The following is a 20104-nucleotide window of genomic DNA, read 5'->3' on the forward strand; positions in this document are numbered from 1 at the left end:
TAGCTCCTCCTGGATCCAAGGAACCAGAGATTGGTAGATTTATTCCTATTTGTAGGTGGGGAAACCAAGAAATGAAAAAAACTTCACCAAATCACTCACAAATGTGGGAAAAGCATTCAAAACTGATTTTCAAATGTCAGTGGTTCTCGAAGTGCAGTCCCTGGGCCAGCAGCATCAGCATCACTTGGGAACTTGCTAAAAACACAGATCTCAGGCCCAGCGCCAGCCCCAGGCCTGCTGAATAAAAACGCCTGCAGTGGGCCTGGCAGCCTGTGTTTTGAGAAGGGCTCCGGAGATGCCGCTGAGCCCTGCTGTTTGGGAAGCACGCAGAAGACTTAACATATTTTGAAAAAGGATGATAAGAAGTTGCAAAAGAAGATCCTGTGCCGGGCGCGGTGGCTCATGCCTGTAATCCCAGCACTTTGGGAGGCCGAGGTGGGCGAATCAGGAGGTCAGGAGATCAAGACCATCCTGGCGAACACGGTGAAACCCCGTGTCTACTAAAAATACAAAAAAATTGCCGGGCGAGGTGGCGGCGCCTGTAGTTCCAGCTACTCGGGAGGCTGAGGCAGGAGAATGGCGGGAACCCGGGAGGCGGAGCTTGCAGTGAGCCGAGATCGCACCACTCACTCCAGCCTGGGCGGCAGAGCGAGACTCCGTCTCAAAAAAAAAAAGAAGAAGAAGATCCTGTGAGTCAGCTGCGTGGAACACACTTTTCTTTTTTCTTTTTCTTTCTTTTTTTTTTTTTTTGAAACGGAGTCTCGCTCTGCCGCCCAGGCTGGAGTGCGGTGGCCGGATCTCAGCTCACTGCAAGCTCCGCCTCCCGGGTTCCCGCCATTCTCCTGCCTCAGCCTCCCGAGTAGCTGGGACTACAGGCGCCGCCACCGCGCCCGGCTAGTTTTTTTGTATTTTTAGTAGAGACGGGGTTTCACCGTGTTAGCCAGGATGGTCTCGGTCTCCTGACCTCGTGATCCGCCCGCCTCGGCCTCCCACAGTGCTGGGATTACAGGAGTGAGCCACCGTGCCCGGTGGAACACACACTTTTCATACATAAAAGAGGATTCGAGATTGTGTAGTGAAATCAAACACATGCCATCCTCGAAGGGCCTGTGAGATCTGATGGTCCTGTCCGATTCCATGAAGGGAGCAGATATCTTGACCATCTTGGACAGCAGAAGTCATCAGTATTCCTGGAAGTGATGAAAGAAAGTAAAACAAGCTTGGTGCTGGTTCTATGCATTTCCCCTGCACTGTGGGGACCCGCACGCATGCAGGCCCGTTGAGGAGTCTTCAGTCACGGCAGTGTTCCAGGTTCACGAGCAGGGAAGGTTTCCCCAGCCCGTTGCCCCGACCTCCCCGCAGGCACAGACAGGGCATCTTGCTGGCAAAGTGCTTTCCACACCCAAATCCATCCCTGCAACCCCGCGGGAAGCGAGTGTGTGCAGTTTTCTTGCTCTTTCCCCCAAGACTTCTAATCAGGTCCACACCTAGTAGAAAAATATTCTCACCTCGAGCCCACCTAACGTGTGTGTTTTGCATGAAATGCGTGGAGATAGAAACGCAAAGGGCCGAATGTGTGAAGCTGGTGAATTAGAGGAAAGAGCTGCTGGCAATCAGCGTGATCATCAAAAGCATCTGGGAAAGCAATAAGAAGCTAATAAGCAGTCTGGGAAATAATGAGGGAATTAGAGAAGGATCACGCTGCACTGCATAACACTGGAGAGTAAGGAACAGAACCGATCCCCCAAATGAAGAGGTAAACCGAAGCGCAGAGGCCGTGAGTGTGCTGCGGTAAAGGACCCTGGCTGGGAGAAGACACTCCAGAGGGTGGCCATGCAGAAACCCTTAGGAACAAAATGGACATGCTACACGGAGTTTTAATTTTGTTAATTTCATGAAGAAAGCTATTATAAAACATTTAAATGACCTCAGGTTAAATAAATGCCTTATTAAAAAAAACACACACACAATTCCAATATGTAAATAGTCCTAATTTTTTGGCTCTTTTATATATCATTAAAAATATATTGGTCAGAATAATACTGATTTTTTTTCTTTTTTTTTTTTTTTTTTTTTTTGAGACGGAGTCTTACTCTGTCGCCCAGGCTGGAGTGCACTGGCCGGATCTCAGCTCACTGCAAGCTCCGCCTCCCGGGTTTACGCCATTCTCCTGCCTCAGCCTCCCGAGTAGCTGGGACTACAGGCGCCCACCACCTCGCCCGGCTAGTTTTTTGTATTTTTTAGTAGAGACGGGGTTTCACTGTGTTAGCCAGGATGGTCTCGATCTCCTGACCTCGTGATCCGCCCGTCTCGGCCTCCCAAAGTGCTGGGATTACAGGCTTGAGCCACCGCGCCCGGCCATAATACTGATTTTTAATATCTCTTGAGGTTTGTTTCTTAGACTCTGCTAAGCACTTTACATAACTTAGCTCCTTAAATCTTCCTGCAGACCCTCTGAGGTAGAGACCAGGATGGCCTCCAGTGCAGATGAGGAAACTGAGGCACAGAGAGATGCGGTGTTGCTGAGGCCCCATGGCTAGTAAGTGGGGCTGGGGTCTGAATTCCAGCAGATGGACTCCAGAGCCACAGGGACCACCACCTGCTGCTCCGCCCAGTCACACATGCCGAGCCGGGCTGCTGTGGCCCAGGGACCCGGAACACCGGCAAGCGGAGGGCCCTGGGCTGCTGAGAGCAGCATTTACTTGGCAGAGCTACACTTCTGTCCTGGGAGGAATCCTCAGTGCCCTCTTTCTTATTTAAGCACATTGTTTAACATTGACAAAAACATTTCTTAAAATTATTGGGGTATCAGTACCTGCCCTAATAGGGGCTCCATAAAAATGGGTTAAGCTGATCAATTAGTTTTGCTTCTTGTTATCATGGAAATGACTTTTAAAAGACCATTTAAGAATTTTTTTTTGAGACAGAGTTCTGCTCTTGTCACCCAGGCTGGAGTGCAATGGCACAATCTCGGCTCACGGCAACCTCCGCCTCCTGGGTTCAAGCAATTCTCCTGCCTCAGCCTCCCCCGTAGCTGGGATTACCGGCGTGCAGCACCACGCCCGGCTAATTTTGTGGAGACCGGGTTTTTCAGCAGAGACAGGGTTTCTCCATGTTTGTCAGGCTGGTCTCGATCTCCCAGCCTCAGGTGATCCGCCCACGTTGGCCTCCCAAAATGCTGGGATTACAGGCGTGAGCCACCACGCCCGGCCAAGAATTTTTATACAGACATAATCCAGCAGGTGTCAGCCTTTTTTTCTTGCCCAAACACACTTGACAGGCACAAAAACTTCTACTAAAAACAGTTTTATTTCAAAAGGGGGGCAAAATTCAGCTTTAAACAAAGAGACTGTATTACAGATAAAATAAGTGCTGTGGGTTCCCTGCATGAGAGGAGGGAAACTGAATTCAGTTACAGCAACAGTTAAGCACACAGGAAAATGCTTTCTTCAAAGGAAACTGGAAGCGGTAAGTCACAAAAACCACCCAGTCTCCGGGAGCTTGAATCAATAGGCAATAATTATTTTTACAAGTTATCCAGTAATCAGTTTGAGAGATCGATAGGAAACATTTAAAAAAAATTCTTGGTCAAATCTGTTTTGCCTACAAACTATCTAAATGGGAGAAAGATTGGTTAATACTGACAAAAGGCAGATGTGGAAATAAAATGGTAACCTATATTTCAATCATAAAAATGGAGCAATTAAAAGTGAGATTGAAATGCTTTCTGTAAGTGGGTATTTTGGGATTTGCTGATGGCATGGAATTGTAGGGAGCCCTCAGGCAACACTCCACAGAGATTGTGTAAGACAGTAGGAACCCCTGCGTCAACACAAATGCCTGCGAGTAGAAGCGGAGAGACTCCTGCAGAGGGGGAAGTGAGCACTGAGCTGCTGCTGTGGAGGCCAGTGTGGCTATCCCCAGTGCCAGCCTTCGTCCTTCCTGTCCCCCATGCTAGGATGTGCCCCAAGAGTACATCTCACCACCCTGCTCCCACCGGGAAGCTGGGGTTGCTCCAGGCCAGTTTGAGATGCACATGCGTGCACTTTGTGGGGTGGTGGGGCTGGGCTGTTGGCAACTGACAGAGACCAAGTGGGTGGGCCTCTGGTGACAGGTGTCCAGGGTCCGTTGCTAGGGTGTTGCCATGCTGGCGTCTAGCAAACGTCCACATGGTGGCTGGAATGAAGGCAAGGGGACCCAGCCGCCCATCTGCTTGACCCGGGGGACTCTGGCAGACCACACGGCCAGTAGTAAAGAGTGGCAGTCCTGAGTGTCATCCGGACAGCCTCACTCAGCCATCAGAACTGGCTAAGGTGTTGTGACTCGCTTCGTTGGGAGGTGAAGCCGCTAACATAGAGGTGTCGATAAAATTCTGCTTAGGAGCAGAAGCAACCGAGTCCCCTTAATCCTCTGCCCACTTACCTCCTCACATTGTTGTACAACATCAGACTTTTTAAAAATCATTTGCAAAAATGCCGAAGTAATCCCCCTACCACATTCTGTTTTGAAGGCTCTGTGTGCCTTATATTTTCTGTAGCCTGATAATTGCTTCTATGGATAAACAAGTGAAAGGTGCAGACAGAGGGAGAAGGTTAACCCAGCTACATGGAAGGTTATAGATTGTAGATGAATCTGTAACTGGACTCCAAGTATTCATCTGCCTCTAATGTGAACTGAGGGATGTTTTAAATGTATGCCAATTGTTATCCATTCAGAGTTGGTTAATCATGAAAAATCTGACTCCAAAGGCGTTTTAGGCACTGACTTCATTTGGTCTGGCAAAAACCTGAGGCAGCATAAGCGCATTTATTCAGTGTGTTGTCAGGAGCAGCATCTTCTTCACCTTCCAGAAGGAGGCGACAGTGAGCGTTAGCCCTTAATCTAGATGGAGAGTGTTGAAGCCAGGCAAGACCTTGATGCTGTTCCACACCCCGGTCTACAGGTGTGGGGAAACTGAGGCCCGAAGGAATAAGGTGACTTGCCCAGGGCTACAAAATTGGCACACAAACCCAGGGCTCCCAAGAGATTTCCACCATAATTTTTCTAGAGCAGAATTTTGGAGCCTCAGTGTATATCACTTCAAAAGACGAGACACAAGGTTGTGAGCTTTTGTAACAGATGAATTAGCAGCATAGTCATTTAAATTATGAATGCACTTTTTCTCCCAAGAGATTTTCAAGGAATTCATTTGCCTTAGGAAAACCTTGGTTCTAACTATCCTCAGAGCCAGTCTTTGTTCGATTTCATGATACTCATCCCTTCTCTCTAAATTCTGAAGTTTAATGAAAGCCACCTTATTGTTTTAATACCAAACAGAACTAACGTCTAAAAAATCCAAGTGGAAGATTATGTACAGAATCCAAGCTTATATTTTTTGCGAAAGTTTTGAAGCTTATATTTTTTGCAAAAGAAGCTAAAGATACTCCCCAAACTGGTACTTAATTCAACTTTAGCCTTTAATTTATTATTTTTTTTAGAACCTCTTCAGAATCTCATAATACTCTGATACTTGGCAACACCCCAAAGCATCAGTGGCTAGAATCACCCCTTCAGATCAGAAGCACCCTCGCTGCAGCCTACAGCCCTTCTCACATCACATTCAGGGAAACCTTATCTCCACGATGCCTTTTGAGATTCTCCTCCCTCCCCCCAGTCCCTGCTCTGTGTCCCCCACTCTGTGATGGGAAAGCCTATTTGATAGAAGTTCCTCCTTTATTAGGCATTTATTAATTTACACATTTTTCCCGAACTAGACAGTGAGCTCCTTGGGGCCCAGACACTGTGTGTGTTTCATCTCCAGGCCAGCCCGTCCACAGCAGGTGGATGGTGCTCGGTGCATGTTTAGCCCATGAATGGCGTCATGTGGAACCACAGACAGGAAGGCACGCCTGTCTGCACAGGTATCGCCCTACAATTAAATATTTCGAAAAACAAATGAATGACTTGAGAGTAAAATTAATTTAATAAGCATGGGCAGTTCATCTTATTTCCTTCCTGTATTTTCTTTGTGAGTAAATGTGCTAGTACAGCACGTTAAAGAGGGTAGACGTGCGTCTCATATAATTGCCAAGCTGGCATTTCATCAGAGCAGGTGTTAAGTGAACTGGCAAGAAGGCAGCCAACATAGTATACTTGTCTATGTCAGAGTCTCCAACTGGATAGAGGAATAATTTATTTTATTTTTAGATGTCAAGGAAAAATGATCAACCTTACAGGGTTTCACAGTATTGAGTTTTAATTACAGATTCTACTGAGCGATTACTCAGGTTACAGGGACTAAGATGTAAAACAGATCCATGAAATGTAAATCAGACGGGCTTGAGACTTAGCCACATCTCCACTCCGGAAAAGAGGACAGAGATGGGAATGTGGACCACAAGCCACACGCCGCTGTTAAATCATCAGTTACCCTGTGGTGCATCGGGTGCCAGAGGAGAGACAGGGCAGTGCCACTTGAACTGCGTGCCGACACTCAGCTTTGGGGAGTGCCGATGTGGTGGTATTAAGAAAACATGGAGAAATTTTCCTGCCTAGATACAGTAACATCGTGTACATGATACCACTGGGGAAAAGTTCCACAGAAATACGTTTTCCATATAAATCTCTAAGAACCAGCATTTCCGCATAGCTAATTTGGGTGGGACTCTTTGTAGAATACATTTTTCCTGCTGTAGAAGCAATACCGCAATCATGGTGTGACGTACGAAAACTCCACTGGCCTAGGGGCCTTAAGCCCCAGGTTCCAGGCCTGCCTCTGCCATTCATGAAGCCCCGGGCAGGGCATTAGCATGGCCAGGCCCAGGTCACCTGCCATGCAGTGAGGGGCTGGGTCAAGTGCAACCCGGAGACCGCTTCTGACTGTAGTTCTGTTTTGTAACGTTGCCTGTCCCTGCTGAGCGATTGGAGAGCCATCCCTGTGGCAGCAGGTACTAATGTGTGACTGTGGTGTAATCCTTCAGAAGCATCTGTGTGTGAAGCTCCTGTGCCCCCAAGGAGGCTGGAACGCCTGTGTGCCGCTGGCCCGCTGCCTCCTGCCACCTGCCTGTCAGCCCGCAGTCCTTATTACGGTCAGGTGCCACCCCGCTCTGAGGCCTCTGCCCAGCGCGAGTGGCCTGAGGCTTTCTCAGCTAGGATTCAGTTGTCTGAGTGAAGACCCTGGACGCACCTCTGCAGAACAAGTCTGTGTTTTCAGTGAGTGGACTGAGTTACCTCTGCATTCAATCAGAGACCCCTTTTACCTAATTTCGGATTCTTGGCTCTTTTCATGTTTGTTTTTATTTTCATTTTGAGACAGGGTCTCACTCTGTTGCCCAGGCTGGAGTGCAGTGGCACGACCTTGGTCCACTGCAACCTCTGCTTCCCAGGTTCAAGCAATTCTCCTGTCATCCTCCTGAGTAGCTGGGATTACAGGCGGCCGCCACCATGCCTGGCTAGTGTTTGTATTTTTAGTAGAGATAGGGTTTTGCCATGTTGGACAGGCTGGTCTCGAACTCCTGGCCTCAGGTGATCTGCCCGCCTTGGCCTCCCAAAGTGCCCAGCCCTTGGCTCTTTTTAGATTAATTGAAGCCATGGGATAAGGGACCTGCCGATCCACACTGTGGGTTTTGTTGTTTTGTTTTTTGTTTTGTTTGTTTTTTGGTTTTTTGGGGTTTTTTTGTTTGGTTGGTTTGGTTTGGTTTTGGTTTTTTGGGGTTTTTTGGGGGGGTTGTTTGTTTGTTTTTTGGTTTTTTGGGGGTTTTTTGTTTGTTTTGGTTTGGTTTTGGTTTTTTGGGGGTTTTTTTCGGGATTTTTTGTTTGTTTGTTTGTTTTTTAAGACAGAGTCTCGCTCTGTCGCCCAGGCTGGAGTGCAGTGGCATGATCTTGGCTCACTGCAACCTCTGCCTCCCTGGTTCAAGCGATTCTCCTGCCTCAGCCTCCCAAGTAGCTGGGATCACAGGCACGCGCCACCACGCCCAGCTAATTTTTGTATTTTTAGTAGAGACATGGTTTCACCATGTTGATCAGGCTGGTCTCGAACTCCTGACCTCATGATCTGCCCGCCTTGGCCTCCCAAAGTACTAGGATTGCAGGTGTGAGCCACTGCGCCCAGCCCATGCTGTGGTTTTTTGTTAGGTTTTATGTCCCAAGCACATTTTGGAGAATGGCATGGTTCACGTTTTTGTGAGGTTCGATCGGCCTTGAGTTAGCACCTTCTCCTCACAAGTAGGAATTAATGTGCTTTTATTCAAGACCTCAGGAGACGAGCCACTGTGCACACCTGGGGAACTGTCTCTGAGCACCAGGTGGGCAAATGTGTGCCAGTCTAAAAGGAAGGGAATGTTTGGAGTGAGACCGGCATTTTTCACTGAGATGTGGGGTCAGCGTGTCATAGCTGAGGAGGTACCTGGAGACGCAGGCACGTGTCAGTGCCCTGAATACGATTGGGAAGGACACGTGCCCAGCCAGGGAGGGCTTAGCCCTGGAGGATGGGAGGGTGAGTGCAGGGGCACTGGGATTGGGGTGAGCGGTATGGGGGGGCTTTTGTCTTCTAATATTTTCTTTAATTGTGGTAAAATACACATAGCATAAATTTTTCCACTGAAACCATTTTTAAGTGTACAACTCAGTGACCACATCCACAACTCAGTGACCACATTCACAATGTTGTGCAACCATCTCCACTATCCATTTCTAGAACTTTTTCTCGTTCCCAAACAGAAACTGGTTGCCCATTAACCACTAGCTCCCCCTTCCCCTATCCCAGGTCCTGGCAGCCTCTACTCTACTTTCCATGAATTTGACTCCTCCAGTGCCTCATGTGAGTGGAACGTCAAGGTGTTCCTCCCTGTGCAACTGGCTTATTGCACAGAGCACGGTGTCCTCCAGGTTCACCCAGGCCATAGCAGGTGTCAGATCCCTTCTGTTTAAGGCCAAATCATACTCCATTGCACAGGTGGACCACATTTTGTTATCCATTCATCCATTGATGGAATCTGTAATATTTTAGTTTTTAAGTAGAGAATGGGTTTATCTGTGATTTGCTTAATTAATTCCATAGCCAGACTCAACCCTGACATCCTCCATTGTAACTCACAGACGGTCACCGCTTCCAGCTGCTGTGGACAGTGTCGCGAAGGGGGCTGTCTCAGCAGGTGCGCTCAGCATGCACCGTGGTGTGGTTCCTGCGCAGCTCTCGCTGATCCAAGATACGTCCATGTTGGATGCCAGCAGGGCCTGGGCCTCAGTCTGTCATCCAGCATATAACTATCCTGCAGTGGAACATCTGCAGGGCTCTGTGAGGAGGGACAAGTGAAGGCTAAAGGCACTGGTATCCCAGTTGTGTTCTGCCTGCATTGAGTTCAGGCCAGTTCAGGTATTATGGCCAGAATGCTTTGGGGGTTCCAGAATCATTCATGAAGATTGTGAACCTTCTAACCATCCTGAAGGGGTTTCTGGAAAGGGCTGGGGTCCAATCTGTCACTGACTTTTAGACAAGAGCTCCACTAGGTGTGTCGTCAGGAGGAAAGAGCCGTCTCCACCATCCCTGAGTTCTGCTGGAATGCGGGAGGTCCGAGCGTCAAGATGACTGAGATCTGGAGCCAGTGAGGACACCTGCCTGGGCGTGCCGCTGAGAATGCGGGCTTTGTGCCTACCCTCAGCTCATCAGTAACCAAGTGCCACCTGTGCATGGCATGGCGCTGCTGTATGCCGTCTGTGCATGGCACCTGTGCATGGCATAGCACTGCTATATGCCGTCTGCTCAGCAGGTTCATGGCCTGTCAGTGAACATTCGCTGTGAGATCCTCCAAGTTAGCAAGCCTCCTACTTCCCCTAGAGGAGGAATCCTTGTGCCCCTCCATTGCTGTATCCACACCGCGCTGGGGCGCTGACGCCTGCTTAGTGGGGAGGCAGCTATCTGCCTCTCTCTACCCTGGGGGGCCACACACACACACAACCCAGCAGCGCCCCTGCCCGCTCCTTCCTGGTCCTAGGTGACCTCCGCTTGAACGTTCTGCTCTAGACAGCATCCTTGTCCTGAACGGCTCTTCAGAAGCAAAGAGGAAAATACTCTCCACTCTCTGTACTTCTCTGCTTCTCACTCCCCACATGGGGTTTAGGGCTTGGAGGGTGAGTGGAGACTTTTAGTTCTGCCCGCGTCCTTCCCACAGAAGCGCTGGGGATCAGTGAGCCAGCCAGCTTAGAGCGATCACTTGTTAGGTGTGGAGACTGGGCTCCTCTAGGTCTTCGCAGCCTGACAGTCTCTCCGGTCAGGCTGTCTGGGTTTAAACCCCAGCTCTGCCATTGAATTGCTGTGTGATCCTGGGCAATGTATTTGAACATTCTTTGCCTGAGTTTTCCCATCTGTAAAATGGGGATAATGATAGTACCACCACAGAGTAAAGACTTAAATACTTACGGCTTTAGAAACTTCCTGTTCCACACCTGTGGTTTCAAGCAAGGCCTTTGCTGCATGAACCAAATCCTTTTTCCCTTACCTGGGTGATACAGTTTGTTCATGAGTCCCTTCCAAATCACATGTTGAAATCTGACCCCCAGTGTTGGAGGTGGGACCTGGTGGGAGGTATTTGGGTCACGGGGGTGGATCCCTTGGGCTTGGTGCCCTCCCCACGGTAGTGAGTGAGCTCTCTCTATTAGGCCATTCAAGGGGTGGCTGTTTGAAAGAGCCTATCACCTCCCCCCCTCTTGCCCCCTTTCTCACCCTGTGACATGCCAGCTCCCCTTGCCCTCCACCATGAGTAAAAGCTTCCTGAGGCCTCACCAGAAGCAGGGCAGATGTTGGTGCCATGCTTCCTGTACAGCCTGCAGAACCGTGAGCCAAATAAACCTCTTTTCTTTCTAAATTACACAGCCTCCAGAGCCTCCAGTGTTCCTTGATAGCAACACAAACAGACTTAAGATAGTGGAACTCCTCCAGCTTGCACCTCTCCTCTTACACTGCCATCCTGGTCACAGCCACTCTGAGAGCCAACTTCAAGGCTTTCTCCCAGGGAAGCTGCTGTGGTTTTAATGCCTGGTTGTGTTTTATGGTTGCAGAAGTCATCCTCAAGGTCGCTTTTTGGCCATCTACACGTGAGGATGCACCAGGCAGATGTGGCTCCAGCTACCCACCGTGCTTCCTGATTTTTTGTTGAAAGTGATCCATTTCTCTGAGGCTCAGTTCTGTTCCTCCCAGGTCCTGAGCCCTTGGCTGGCTTTTTAATTTGCATGGCGTTATTACATTATGTACTTGTCAGCAGAGATTTCATTAAGTTCCCGTAATGTGGCCACGCTGCACATTATTCCAAACTAAAACAGCCGTCTCTGGGCTTGCTCAGAGGCTGACAGGCCAATGAATTCTTAATGATTTTGCAGCAAATTTAAATTCATGGAGTGCCTCATAAAACTTAAGTATTCCCTACACATACCCTTTGGGCTTGTGGCATTCCAGAATGCCTGAGGACGCGTCTCTGGACCGGTACTTCCCAACTTCAGTCACCGGAGCGCCATCCAGGCAATACAGGTTTGCTGCTGTGCTTTGTCCACAGAGATTAAGGGTGTGGGCTATATCTCATCAGACTGCCTGGGTTCACATCCCAGCTCTGCCATTGAATAGCTGTGTAATCCTGGGCAATGTACTTGAACTCTCTTGGCCTGAATTTTGCCATCTGTAAAATGGGGGTAATTATAGTGCCACTATATAATGGACTTGCAAGCATCAGACACAGGGGAAACTGGTGGAACAGTGCCTGTTAGTCGTAAATCCCATCCGGGGGAAGGTGGTGAGCAGTGCTGCCTCCCAGTGGAGACAGTCGTGTAGCTAAGGGGAGCCTGTCCCTTGCCTCGCGCCCCAGTCTCCTGGGGAGCGCTGTGTCTTTTACTTCAGTCCACTCCAGTCCCGTGGCTGCTGCTCTTCAGAGCCCATAACACTTAGGATCTTCCACTACCTGGGCCCTGCATCCCTCTCCTCCTTGTGTCTTCTCACCTCATTCCCAGCATTCGGGTGTATCAGCTTGCAGCTCTCTGAACACAACAAACACACCATCCCACACCCCCAGGGCCTTACCTCTAGGTCCTGCCCCACACACCTCCAGCAGTACGAGGGGATGCAGGGCCTGCCCCGCAGGTGCTCATCTTCCAAGACGGCCCAAGCAGAGCCCGGCCTCTCCAGAGCCTCCCGTGACCAGCCCCTGGACCAACTGCCTAGGACTGGCCCCCACTATAACCCATACCATGCAGGCTTCCGTCCAACGTACTCAATCCATCTGAAATGGATTTGTAGTGACAATGCTCAGTACATATAAGAATAAAAACAATTTGGAGACCCATTGAAAGCTTGGGCTCCCAAAGAGGCCCATACCCACTTCTTAAATCCTAAGGTCACACCACACCTTTGTAAACAGTAATATCCTTGAAATCTTTTCTATGAGCTTTGCAATTCTCAGAGACTCTTTAGAAAGGGGACTTGCTCATCATCACTTCTCATAAAGACATTTGTTTGTTGTTGTCAGTTTTTAGGTATCCAAAGTGTGTTGTCTTTAGACCCAGTTGGAGGATGACAAAGACGAGGGAGTGGCCACTGAGGAGCAGGCAGAGTCTCAGAGGCCTGTCTGCCCTTGCACCGCTGGGCTGCACACACGCCCTCCTGCCTCAGGCTCTGGTCTGCCCATGTGGCTTTGAAGTCTGAGACAAGGAGAGACTTTTCTCCTGAAGGGCAAGGGCTGTGTGGGCCCAGATAAGAAAGGGGAACAAGCAGAATTGAATCCTCTCTGGGATTCAGTGCCTGGACTGATGGGATTCCAGTGGCGTCAATGTCTGCCTGGTATGCGTAATGCAGGGCTTTATCTTTGTAACAGCATCTGTTCAATTGACACATCAGAATTGTACATATTTACAGGGTACATAGTGATACTGCACTACGTTGAATGTATAGTGGTCACATCACAGCATGCAGCATGTCCATTCTCTCAAACGTTTATCATTTCTTTGTGTTGGGAACATTCGATATTTGAAACTATATGATATGTTATTAACTATAGTCATCCTACAGTGGTACAGAACACTAGAACATATTCCTCCTATCTCTTGTAATTTTGTATCCTTTAATCAATCTCTCCCTATTCCTCTTCCCCCTACCCTTTCTAGGATACTCCGTTCTACTTTTCACTTCCATGGGATCATCTTTTTTTGAGCTTCCACATGAGTGAGAACATGTAGCATGGAATTTTCTGTATCTGGCTTATTTCACTTAACATAATGTCTTTTAGTTCTATCCATGATGCCACAAATGACAGGATTTCATTCTTCTTTTTTACAGCTGAATAGTATTCCATTGTGTATATATACCACATTTTCTTTTTCCAGTCATCTGTGTTAGACACCTAGGTTGATTCCATATCTTACCTACTGCAAATAATGCTGCAATAAACTCAGGGTGCAGATGTCTCTTCGACTGATTTCCGTTCCTTTGGATAAATGCCTGTAGTGGGATTCCTGGATCATGAGGTGGTTGTTTGTAGTTTTTCGAGGAACCTCTGTACCGTTCTCCACAGTGGCTGTACTAGTTTACATTCCCACCAGCATCATATAAGAGTTCCCTTTCTCCACATCATTGCCAGCATTTTTTTTTTTTTTGTCTTTTTGATAATAGCCATCCTAACTGGGGTGAGTCCATACCTCATTGTGGTTTTGATTTGCATTCCCCTGATGATTAGTGATGTTGAGCTTTTTTAAATATATGTTTGTTGGCCATTTGTGTCTTCTTCTGAGAAATGTCTATTCAGATTGTTGTCCATTTTTAAAATCAGGTTGTTTCTTTTTTTGCTGTTGAGGTGTTTGAGTTCGTCATATGTTCTAGATGTTAATCCCCTGTCAGATGAATAGTTTGCAAGATTTCCTCTCATTCTGTAGATTGTGTTTTCAGTCTGTTGATTGTTTCCTTTGCTGTGCAGAAGGTTTTAGTTTCTCCAGGATCAGCTGTACGGTAGAACACAAAACAAGTCTCAAAAACTTTTTAAAAATCAAAATCATGCCAAGTATCCTATGTGACCATAATGGACTAAAACTAGAAATCGGATTAACAAGAGGAACATTCAAAACTGTACAAATACATGGAAATTGGACAACATACTCATGAACAACCAATGGGCAAAGGAAGAAATTAAGAAGGAAACTAAAAAATTTATTGATACAAATGAAAATAGAAACACAATATATTAAAACCTATGGGACACAGCAAAAGCAGTATTAACAGGCAAGTTTATGGCAACAAATGCCTACATCAAAAAACTAGAGAGATTTCATATAAACAACCCAATAATGTATTTCAAGGTACTAGAAAAGCAAAAACAAGCCAAACTCAAAAGTAGTAGAAGGAAAGAAATAATAAAGATCAGAGCAGTCATACATGAACTTGAGACTAACAAAACCACAGAGAAGATCAATGAAACAAAAAGTTGGTTTTCTTGAAAAGATTTTAAAAATGCACAAACCATTAGGTAGATTAAGAAAAAGAGAAGACCCAAATAAATAACATCAGAAACAAAAAAGACATCACAACAGACACCACAGAAATACAAAGAATCATCAGAGACTACTATGAATACCTATATGCCAATAAATTCAAAAACCTAAAGGAAATGGATAAATTCCTGACACATACAACCTCCGTGATTGAGCCAAGAAGAAATAGAAAGGCTGAACAGACCAATAACAAGTAATGAGATTGAATCAGTCATAAAAAGTCTTCCAAAAAAGAAAAGTCCGGGACCAGAGGGCTTCACTGCTGAATTCTCCTGAAACTTTAAAAATTTAATGCCAACTCTTTTCAAACTATTCCCCCAAAAAATGAAACAGAAGGAATTCTTCCAACTCATTTTACAAGGGCTTTATCTTGAAGGCAAAATGGCACCACTCAAATTTCCATACTCAAATATGCCGCATTTTGGATCTTCCCTGAGCTGTCACCTCCTATCCTGGCTTCAAAATTGTGTGTAGTGAGCACATCTCCACGGTTCTCCCCTCCCTGTGGGTAACACTTGAGGATAAATCAAGGAACAGGACTTGAGATTGCCGGGGGCAATGAAAAAGTTATGTCCTCTTGTGGAAGCTCTGCCCTGCTCATTCACACCACATGTGCCCTCAGCCCTGGGCAGTGGCCCTTGGGGGTCCTGGCCCTAGGGGTTGGAAGGTGGGGCTACAGCTCCTCCTCTGTTGTGTCATCTGGGCCTTGTTCTTCATTTATGGTCTCGATTTTCAAAATCCATTTCCTGCCATGGAGTTCCATAAGCATTTGATATAAATTTTAATTATCTTGAAAGGACACAAATTTCCACGTTGTAGGCCATATTTCAAGACTGCAGAGACTGCCTGCAAAATCACTTGTGCTGTCATATTACCATATTTATATATATTCATATATTGTTTCTTAGATAAGCAAAAATTCTCATAGAAATCACAAAATATTTAGAATCAAATCACCAATGTATTGCAAATGATAATACTTAGATGAATTTTGAAGTCTTAAATACGCTTATGAGAAAAATTAATAATAATGACCTCTGTGTCTATCCCGAGAAATTAGAAAAAGATACGAAACCCGAATGCATCAGAAAGATGGAAATACTATAGATCAGAACTTAAACTACGGGGAGTTGGCATTTGTGTTAGGTTATTTTATTATAAAGAAAAGATCTGACTTTTAAAATACAGCAAAATGTGAATACTATATAATATTAATGTCAAGTATCTGAGGTTTCTATTTGCTTGTATTATGTTATTCAAAATTAATTTTTATAGCTAGAGGCCAGTAAAAGAAACATTAACTTTGAGTATTTAAAAAAAAAAAAATGAGTGCCTGCAAATGCATTTGGGACTTCTTGTGAGATGACTGGAGACCTTCTGTCCATTCCACACGGCCATCCTGCATTCCGCGCACCTGCACAGCAGGACAGCTTTTAGCTCTTCAGGAAGCTCCCAAATGAGTTACCATTCAGATCAGACCATCCCAAAGGTACCACCGAATTCAGGGGGAACCACCTCATCAAGTAAAACGCAGTCACAAACAAATAGAAATTTGGACTTTTTTCAGATAGGTAAGGAGGAGGCAGTAGTTATTAGATATCAGTAATGATGTGACTTTGAAATAAAAATTTTCTACTTCTCACAGTCTGTTCCTGCTGCTTCAACAAAATACCTTAACCTGGATGATTTATAAACAACAGAACTTTATTGCCCACAGTTCTGGAGGCTGAGATGTCCAGGATGAAGGCACCAGCAGATTCTGTGTCTGGCAAGCGTGTGTTGCTCATAGATGGAGCCTTCTATATGTCCTCACATGAGGGAAGGGGCAAGGCACCTCTCTTCAGCCTCCCGTTCTCATGACTTAATCACCCCTAAAGGCCCTATCTCTTAATACTATCACATTGGGGTTTAGTTTCCAATATATGAATTTGGGCCGGGGTGAAGGAAGCACCATTAATACTTTTTCTAGCTGTTAGATTCATTGTAAAACTCTCCTGAGGCCAGGCATGGTGGCTCACGCCTGTAATCCCAGCATTTTGGGAGGCAGAGGCAGGTGGATCACGAGGTCAGGAGTTTGAGACCAGCCTGACCAACATGGTGAAACCTCGTCTGTACTAAAAATACAAAAATTAGCCAAGCATGGTGGTGCGTGCCTGTAATCCCAGCTACTAGGGAGGCTGAGGCAGGAGAATCGCTTGAACCTGGGAGGCGGAGGTTGCAGTGAGCTGAGATCACGCCACTGCGCTCCAGCCTGGCATGCAGCAAGACTTCATCTCAAAAAAAAAAAAAAAAGAACTATCCTGAGTTTGAGTTTGCAAAGCAGGTGTTCGGTAGTTACAATAACTTCTTTTTTTTTTTTTTTTTTTTTTTGAGACGGAGTCTCACTCTGTCGCCCAGGCTGGAATGCAGTGGCCAGATCTCAGCTCACTGCAAGCTCCGCCTCCCAGGTTCACACCATTCTCCTGCCTCAGCCTCCTGAGTAGCTGGGACTACAGGCACCTGCCACCTCGCCCGGCTAGTTTTTTTGTATTTTTTAGTAGAGACGGGGTTTCACCGTGTTAGCCAGGATGGTCTCCATCTCCTGACCTCGCGATCTGCCCATGTTGGCCTCCCAAAGTGCTGGGATTACAGGCTTGAGCCACCGCGCCCAGCCACAATAACTTCTTACCAGCATCCGTGGTGACTTTCCTGACACAATTTTAACTAAAATAAAGTGAAGTGATAACTAGAACACTGAGGGCTACAAGAAGCTAGGACTGTCATCTTGAGCTTTGATTTCTACTTTTTGTCTCTCCCAAACAGTCAAGGGTCAGCTGCCTGTTTTGCAATAAAGTATTATTAGCCCATAGCCACACCCACCCCCATACATCCACTCTCAGGCCACAAGGCCAAGATGAGGAGAGACCATTTCACCCTTAAAGTCTAAAATATTGATGACTTGGACTTTGGCAGAGATGGTATGCCAGCTCCTGCTCTGTGCAGTCACGGTGTTCTCTTTGAGCAGCTTGTAAATATTGTCATAAATGTACATTTATAAAATTAATTGATAATAAAACGCTGGGTTTTTTGTATTGGGGTGCCTCACAAGATTCCGTCTTTAAAAAAAAACAGATTCTGTTGCTTTGGTAAAACTTGAAAACCACTGTGATGTGGCATCGTCTGAGGGCAAAGTGACATGCAGTTAGCAGTAACATGTGAATAGCTCTGAAGGAAAACCCTGGGAGACTGAGCCTTCATGTTCCACAACTGAAAATAACTGCAGGTTAGTCATATTTGGAAGTAATTTTTTAAACGTAAAATCATTCTATTACTATTTATTGTGACAAAATACAACCAAAGCATCAGCCTTCCATGAGTTGTTTCTCCGTGCGTTACTTTGAAAGGTGTACACTGATTTCTTGACACAACTGGTACGAATGTTGTTGATATCTGCTACTCTGTTACATTGTTCAAATTATTTTTTATTTTTGTAATTGACACGTAGTAATTGTACATGTTTATGGGGTACATAGTGATGGTGCAATGCGTAGAATGTAAAATGATCAGATCGGGGTAATTATCGTGCCCATCATTGCAAATATCACTTTTTCGTGTTGGGAACATTTAACATCTTCCTTCTAGCTATGTGAAACTGTATATTATTAGTAGCTATGGTCATCCTGCAGTGGCATAGAACATTAGAACTTGTTCCTCCTACCTAGCTATAATTTTGTAACCTTCAACCAGCCTCCCCCTATCCCATTTCCCCTGACCTTTCCCAGCCTCTAGTATCCTCTGTTCGACTTTTTACTTCTATGAGATCACCTTTTTTTAAGCTTCCGTATGTGGGTGAGAACATGTGCTTTTTAACTTTTGTTAAGCATTTTAAGGTCTCGATTTTTACACTTTGGGAAAGAAAATTGGGAATGTTTCAGTGCCCTGGGTTTCATCTCCCCCGATGAGGCTGATGCCTAACTGGAGACTGACCGCCACCTGCCTGGGAAGCTCCCGGGCCACACCTAAGCCACACTTCCCGGTGCCACGCAGAATCAGAAGACATTCACCGATCCCCTTTGTGTCTTTAAAGGATATTCCCCGAGTCCCTCCGGTGGCTCATGGCCACCCAGCAGTTTGAGTCTGCAAAGAGGCTGATCCTCCACTTCACACAGAAGAATCGCATGAACCCTGAGGGCGACATCAAGGGTGTGATGCCAGGTGAGTACACCACGGGCTGGCCAGGGCAGGAGGTCATGCAGGGCTCACAGAGGCTCCACGGGGCAGGTCCCTGACACCTGGGCTGGTTTTATTGCACAAGCAGCTGTTTTAACCAGCTGTGCAATTCTCCTCTGACCTTTTGGCCTGCACAAGGGCAATGTAGCAGCCTTGACATTCTCTCCACTTTCTAGGTATTGGTTTCTTTCATGATCAAGTACAGCACACTCTGGATCTCCTCCTCTCCTGCCTAAATCCAGAAGCGAGCCATGAGCCCAGTATACACTGTTCAAGGGAATATCTGACTGTCTGGCCCATAGCCTGCCAGGTCTAAACACTGCCAGAGCGCTGGCTCAGGGTGTAGATGGGCCCCACGACCTCACCTTTCCTAAGCATGACCTTCAAAGAGCCACCACTGTCTTTACCTGGCCATGACCTATTTGTTGGGCAGCTGAGGACAGGAAAGGCGAAGTGTTTTTGGATAGTCGTTCAGATCCATAGAACTCCTGTGTGTCAGGAGCGTTACCACGGCTAGGTGGGGGTTCTCAACCTGAGGATCCACGTTTCACCAGGAGGTTGTTAAAATCCAGATTCCTGGGCCTCTCCCTGGAACCCAGAGATTCTGACCTATTTGATTTGGGATAAGCCCTGAGAACTTGCATTTCTAATAAGCACTAGAAGAGATTCTGACGCAAGTGGTATACGGATCTCCGTTTGAAGGTCACTGGTGGGCTCCACGCTCTGACTCACTGCCCTCACTGAAGACCTGGGATAGACAGTTGTTATAAAATTCCCTGGGAAAATAACCTCCAGGCCATTGTCCAAGAGAGAATGTGCTCATTTTCCCCCATGACCAGAAATGCTTGTGATGATGATTCATTCATTGAATCAACAGGTGTTTACTAAATACCTGCTGTGTTTCAGGCACCGTTCGAGAGCAGAGAAGACACAGGCAAAGCCTTGCTCTCACGCAGCTTGCAGGCAGGTGGGGCACGCAGACAGGGAGCTACGCGTGCCTATGTCAGGAGGAATGAAACAGCAGGGCGGCGGGATAGAGGGTGGCAGGGAGGGACTGCAGTCAGAGTGGCTGCGGAAGCTTCGCTCTCAGGGCGCAGGTACAGGAACCTGAGTGAGGTGGGAGAATGTGCCCTGCAGGTCTCCATTTATGACGGGAAGGGATGCACAGGAACCCCAAATCAGAGAAGCCCTCGGTGCCTGGACAGGCCTCTCGTTAGACTCCCAATCCAGAAGATCGGGGACGCTAGGTCACTAGAAGCTCCTTGGTGCTGCCGTAGCTCAGCCAGGATGTCATCCTCTGCCTCGACTTGTGCAGTGACCTGAGAGTCAGGACAGCCAGACTGGACCACGTGCTGGGCGGGGCGGGGCCTACCCAGGGACGCCCGAAGCTTTTGCT

At 46.9% G+C, this 20104-nt stretch overlaps 1 protein-coding gene across 11 annotated transcripts in view; it reads left to right on the forward strand.

The window, feature by feature from the left end:
- SLC22A23 (solute carrier family 22 member 23) overlaps window positions 1-20104 on the forward strand; it is a 192733-nt gene that overhangs the window by 145436 nt on the left and 27193 nt on the right. For all 11 annotated transcript variants that reach the window (XR_012434320.1, XR_012434321.1, XR_012434322.1 and 8 more), the window contains one exon: window positions 18566-18693. Coding sequence is in view for 6 of the 11 variants with exons in the window: in XM_045389933.3 (XP_045245868.1) it covers window positions 18566-18693 (128 nt within the window). In the remaining 5 variants the exon portion in view is untranslated. Of the gene's footprint in view, window positions 1-18565; window positions 18694-20104 lie in introns of those variants that run through there.

Source organism: Macaca fascicularis, chromosome 4, assembly GCF_037993035.2.
Source record: "Macaca fascicularis isolate 582-1 chromosome 4, T2T-MFA8v1.1".
Lineage (NCBI taxonomy): Eukaryota > Metazoa > Chordata > Mammalia > Primates > Cercopithecidae > Macaca > Macaca fascicularis.